Genomic DNA, 6500 nt, shown 5'->3' on the forward strand with positions numbered 1-6500 from the left:
CAGGTCTACAGTAGGGTTTTCTAGTGTTATTTTAAAGTAAAGCAATTTATGTATCAATCTTATCACTAGCCACTATCACTTGGCTCTCTCAGCAAAAGTCAGAAAGAACACAGGTCACAGCAACTAGATCAAGAGCAGCATTTACCTTTACTGAATTGTGCAGCTGAACTTGGTAAGATCTAATCTCATTAATAACTTAAGAATGAAAAAAAGAAAAATAGCACTTACAAAGGAGGACAGTATTAATGACAAAGAATCCCCATGGTTTGGTCACATTAGAAACACAACGCCTTCATTCTTCATCAATATTTATTGGGTGCCTATTATGTGCAAGGCACTATGCTAGGCGCTGGGGAAGATACAAAGATAAATCTGACAGACTGCCCTCAAAGAGCTTACAGTCTAGTATAGGAGCAATACAGTCTCTGGAGAAGATATTTTAAGTGTAGCTAACCTCCCCCATCCCACCCCCACCAAAAAAAGAAAAAACCTACTAGACTTGGTTTCTTCCATTTACTTTTAGTTTAGCAGCTTCACATAAAAAGCATAAATCTGAAAGTCTTTTAAAATGCATACTTCTACTCGTAAACAAAATTCATTTTCATTAGAAAAAATGCTGAATATTTATTGCAATTAAGAAAAATCTTCGGCTGGGCACAGTGGCTCACACCTGTTATCCTAGCACTTTGGGAGGCCGACACAGGTGGATCACTTGAGGTCAGGAGTTCAAGACCAGCCTGGCCAACAGAGCGAAATCCCGTCTCTACTGAAAATACAAAAGTTAGCCGGGCGTGGTGGCGGGTGCCTGTAATCCCAGCTACTCCGGAGGCTGAGGCAGGAGAATCGCTTGAACCTGGGGGGTGGAGGTTGCAGTGAGCCAAGATTGCGCCATTTCACTCTAGCCTAGGCGTAAGAGCAAACCTCCCTCTCGGAAAAAAAAAAAAAAAGAAAAATCCTCAAACATATATTCAGTATTTTCATGAATTTTTTTATGAATGACTACATTGTGAAGTAAACAATTTCCCAAATTGCATCAAAAACATGCAATAACTTTTTGAAACATCTCTTTAAACTACTGAAAGTCATACATGTAGGGTACACAGGCTTCTCTCTGCTAAAAGCAAGGAAAGCTTTGAAATGAATATGTTTGTTTGCTACCAATGTTCACAGCTTATGGTTCTTCCCCCATGAACCCACTTCATGTCAATACAAAGTATTATAAAATAATACCTCCACTGACATATACCCCAAAGATCCAAAGCTTTAGATCTCTAAGCTTCAGATAGAAAAAAAAAAATAGTGAAAAATGTTCATTATCAATTAATAGCTGGGCTTTAAGCTTATCATCTTAGAGAAAAAGCCCAGCTTTTCATCTCTAAGATGAAATCTTTCAAAAAGCCCATCTATCATCTCTAAGATGATAATCTTAAAGCCCAGCTATGAATTGGCTGACAAGACCCACCAAAGAACTATAAAATAATTTCAGGAAAGGAAACTCAAAACCCACTTTCCTATACACCCTTAGGAATTTCTGAAGTTTTTGTTATTTTCCTTTCAGAATAAAGAAACCAAATGTAATCCATTAGGGGAATAAAAAAACACTGATACAGATGGTTGCCTAGTTAAACTGTTAGAGAAAGGGATATGTGAGCACGTTTTTAAATTAATTCATTTCTAACCATAATTACTTTTAAATTAGTGTCTTGAAATCATTCTCGTTTCTCAGAATTATTTCTGGGCTCAGATATTTCTAATCATACTCAGTTTTGTATAAGCCTGAAGCTTTGTGTCTTTGCAGAACATTATGAGACTTCTCTAAAACACTGAGACTAAAGCAAATGAAACGGTTATCAAACTGAACACAAGTCAATTTTTTAAATGTAGAAACTGCACCCAAAAATGAGTTCCTGAGACTGAGGGTCCTTATTCCCATGTTGGAGCATTCTTGTTCTGAGCAATTTCCCTTAGTCAAGCCAACAGAAAACTTTCTCCACACTGTGCTAGTTGGGCATTTCTACTTCTCTTCCTCACCAAACTCCAAAAACAGTGGGCTTGTCCAATTGTAATTCAAGTAAATTTCAACACTAATCTCAACCAGACTAACAGATCCACTCATCACAGAAGTATAACGAACTGTTAAACTGGTACCAGGTCTGGTTAAGACTGCAGGCTTATTGAGAATACCTTCTTTCAAGAGGACACACCTGATTTTTAAGCTTTGACACCTGCACATTTTAAGTTTCCATGTTTAGTTTCGTACAAAGTAAATGAGGTTACATTTCTGAGTGTAAAATCTAACAGAAATAAAGTAGATCAGTATGAGTTATGTGTTAAACTTTCACTCATTTTCCTGTCTTCATATTACTAACGTGCTTTTTTTGTTCAATCTCTTCGCTGAACAGATAAATTTTATAGACTTGTGTGGAGTAAAAGGATTGCCATTAAAGTTAACTAGTCCAACTCTTCACTTTACAGATAAAGAAACCAAGACCCTGAAAAGTTTAATGAAAAAGCTGAGAGCCAAGCAGTTTAGCATTCACGGTATCTTTGACCTTTCTGCTGATTTGAAAAACCCATACCCACAGGCTTTTGCATGAACTATACAACTCCACACAACAGATGTTAAAATTAATGTAATTAAATAGTGATGTATTTCACATAAGGTAAATATAACAAATGTTTATAATTTAAACTATTCTTAGAAAATATTAGCCCAATTCTTAGAAAATATTAGCCCTTTTTGGTTACTGCTAATAGTGTAACTACAGTGTTTGGTCTTGCTTTTCTAAGGGTAACTGATTTGCAGTTGCTACTTTGGGGATGTTTGTTTATCCACTGCAGAAAAAAAAAACATGTTAAATACAATCATGTATTCAATCATGTATTATGTACTGAATTTCTAAGTTATTTTTACAAACATGTAGATTTCCTTATGCTTTTAATATAAGTGAAATGAATTTATTCAGAGAATAAAATATTACCTTGACATAAGTTGTTGGCAGCTTGAAAATTAGTCACTTCCATACAAAACGGGAAACCTTTTCTAGAATAGAAAGGGTGTCCAGGGTGACAAAAATATCAGGAAGGTTTTAAGTGAAATTTGATTAGTCTGCAATCTGAGGTATAAGAGAAAGGATGAGCTCAGAAAATTAGAAGATCTGAGTTCACGTTTTAACTCTACTCCTTGCTCCCTAAGTAACCATGGAGCAATTCAATAAACTTCTGGGTTTCAGTTTCTTATCTGCAAAGAGCTAACACACTACTTACCTCATTAGATTATTGAGGATGACATAAAGTCTATGAGTGGTTTGTAAATGGAAAGCATACCACAGTTATTATCCCAATAATTATTAAAATGTAGACCTACAAAAAGTAGTAAATAATTCGCTTAGTGACAGTAGGCATGCTCCCTAGAAGAAACGTAACTCAGAGGGTAAACCATGCAAACATTTTAACTTTCAATGGCAACGCTAAAAAAATGTACAAAGCTATAAAGGAACGTGTTTAGAGAAAGTAATGAAGACACACATTTGGTTTACCTAAAAGATTTTAAAATGAATTAGAATAATTTACAGCATATAAAGAGGTATTTAGTCTTTAAGTGGAGAAAGTTGCTAGTCACATGTAAGAAAAACAAGTACTATGGGCCTTCCTAAGACAAATGGAATAAAATTCCGTCACTTTTTCATAAACCAGACTTCTAACAAATAACCATATTAATTTGCCAGTAATCGAACATATCCTAAAAGAGATAAAAGAGAATGTCTACTTTTAAATCACATCCAACATGAACTTGCGTGAATGCAAAAGGCATAAAATACAGAGTTGTTACGACTCTACAGGCACCTGAAAGTTTTAACTACCCTTCATGCTCACTTTATATTCCATAGAGAATAATGGAAATACAGGGAATACTTCAAATATGTATTTTTTACAAATCCATTTTATGTAGTTCTTATTCTTGTAAGATAATACTCCACTGTGGCAGCCTTGTTTTTTTGTTTTGTTTGTAACATTAAGTAGCCCATTAACCTTTCCCTTCAAACAGGCCTTTTGATACTAGTTCTTACACCAAATAAAAAAACAAACAAAAAACACCAAACCAACAATAAATGAAGATGTAAGGGAAGAGATTAATGAGATACAATTCATTAAGTATAAAAATATGTTGTTTCAAATTCAGAATAATTTAATAACTCTTCGTTATTTCATATGTATCTGGAAATGGGACAGATACGTGTCCTGATCCTGTCACAAGAGGTAGAATTCCAGCATTTGGTACGACGTTCCAAGACAGGGTCAAAGTGACATTCCTGTTTCCCCTATAAAAAGATAGAATAAACACAAGCCATCAGAAACACTAGATCAAAAAAAATTTTTAAGTCAAACACTGAGATGTTAAATACTTTATAACCATCTATTCCTACCAGAAATCCTAATATGCTAATCTGCAAAAAGAACTATTTTCTCATGTCACTTAAAATCCAAGGACAATGCTAGAAGACACCAGGACTACATTTATTGATGTCCCAGGATGACCCATAGAAACTCACAGCTGCAGTTAATAGAACTCTCAACCAAAAAGTTTAAATGATTCAAACAGGAAATGTAAAAAGAGACAAGCTAAGAATCAGAGCAATGATTTGAAGCCTAACTCTTGTCAATTACCTAGATGGACAAACCTTAACAAAATTCTCATGTTCCGAAATTTTCATTGCAAATACAGAGGTTTGGCTTGGTCAAAATAGCTTTCTTCTAAAATTATTTCCAACGTTTACCACTAGAGTCTAAGAGGTAAAAATAACCTGAGAGATCAGTCACTCTGAGTAAACTGAGCTTTAGAGAAGTCACGTTTGGAGAACCAATAGCACTTCTCTTAACTATTATCAACTCCTAGACCCAACACGCTGCTTCTAAGGTTTCCCGACTCACGCTCAGAAAGGAGCCCTTTAATTTGACAACCACAGCCCTACCACAGATCTGAACAAGCCCATATTACCTGGTACACTTAAGATAGAAGCTTTATTAGTTTGACTATGACATTTCACAAACTGCAAGAGAACTGCTTATCTTACATCCCACTTTGCATTTCCACCCAATTTTTCAGTTCAGATATGCATAAATACTTCTCTCCCAATTTTTCTCCTTTTACTCTCAAGTATTTTTCTTTAAAATAAAAATATATCTTTCTCTCTTTTTCAACTCTTATTAAATGTAAATAAATGACCAAGAATTGCTCACTTGAGACCATTTCCATCGTCAAAGAAAAAATATTTTGTTTTCATATCTTTCAGCAGCAGCTTCGGATTATCACCTCTCAGAACAATCTTGTCCCACAGGACAACTTGGTTCAGAGCCTATATTGAAATGAAAATTAATTAGATAACTCATCAGAAATACCATCTTATCACTTCAAATTAAAAGTATTAGTAAGCAACTAGTTTGACATGTTAATGAATTCAACTTTGAGGAGCTTGCTGGAATCTTAATGCATACAAATAATAGCAAAGAGACAGATACAAAAAGGAACAAACTTTTCTTGGAGAGAAGAATGATAATTCCCTGAGGGCATTCATTCCTTCTGCTACCTCAACTGTATTACTTAGGGCCTTCACAACTTAATGCAAGGTTTTTGAACTATAAGATCTCCAAAAAGTGAGGCCTTTGGAGGAACAGATGAATTAAATTCCTAGAAGGGAAGTCTTCTGTTAAATCACTTTTCCCTGTAAAACTTCTAAGACCCTCCAGCTCACCAAGGCTGGAGTGCAATGGCACAATTTCAGCTCACTGTAACCTCCACCTCCCAGGTTCACGCGATTCTCCTGCCTCAGCCTCCCGAGTAGCTGGGATTACAGGCATGCACCACCACGCCCGGCTAATTTTTTGTATTTTTAGTAGAGACGGGGTTTCACCATGTTGGCCAGGCTGGTCTCAAACTCCTGACCTCAGGTGGTCCCCCTGCCTCAGCCTCCCAAAGTGCTGGGATTATAGGTGTGAGCCACTGCGCCTGGCCTGAACTAGTTTTTTAAATCACAAATTATAATTCATAGTAAGTTTTATAATTAAAAGCTATTAATTATATCGAAACCTATTAAAACTATTAGTTTATGATTGAAAGTTATTAGCAAGGTGGCGGGTGCCTGTAATCCCAGCTACTTGGGGGGCTGAGGCAGGGGAATCACTTGAACCCAGGAGGCAGAGGTTGCAGTGAGCCAAGATCATACTACCGTACTCCAGCCTGGGCAACAAGAGCGAAACTCCGTATCAAAAACAAAACAAAACAAAACAGTTCAAGTGCTCAAGATACTCAGATTAATGAATCCCATACAACCCCAAAACAAAGGCAAACTGTTCTCAATAGGTAGGGATATTAATTAATTGTAACTATATGGCTTAATAAGACTACCAAAACAGTTCGCACCATGTTTTTTTTTAAAGAAAGGTATCTGGTACTAAGATGGATTTTAAAATAATCTCAGAAGGTTAAAAAATTATTAACA

General features: G+C 35.8%; 1 protein-coding gene across 1 annotated transcript in view; it reads right to left on the reverse strand.

The window, feature by feature from the left end:
- Positions 1–291: 291 nt before the first annotated feature.
- SPCS3 (signal peptidase complex subunit 3) overlaps positions 292–6500 on the reverse strand; it is an 11975-nt gene continuing 5766 nt past the window's right edge. Inside the window, exons 4-5 of the mRNA XM_023229376.3 lie at positions 5242–5357; positions 292–4322 (exon numbers count right to left, since the gene is read on the reverse strand). Coding sequence (XP_023085144.1) covers positions 4190–4322; positions 5242–5357 — 249 coding nt within the window. The 3' untranslated portion in view covers positions 292–4189. The remainder of the gene's footprint in view (positions 4323–5241; positions 5358–6500) is intronic.

The sequence above is a fragment of the Piliocolobus tephrosceles genome, chromosome 3, assembly GCF_002776525.5.
Source record: "Piliocolobus tephrosceles isolate RC106 chromosome 3, ASM277652v3, whole genome shotgun sequence".
Classification (NCBI taxonomy): domain Eukaryota; kingdom Metazoa; phylum Chordata; class Mammalia; order Primates; family Cercopithecidae; genus Piliocolobus; species Piliocolobus tephrosceles.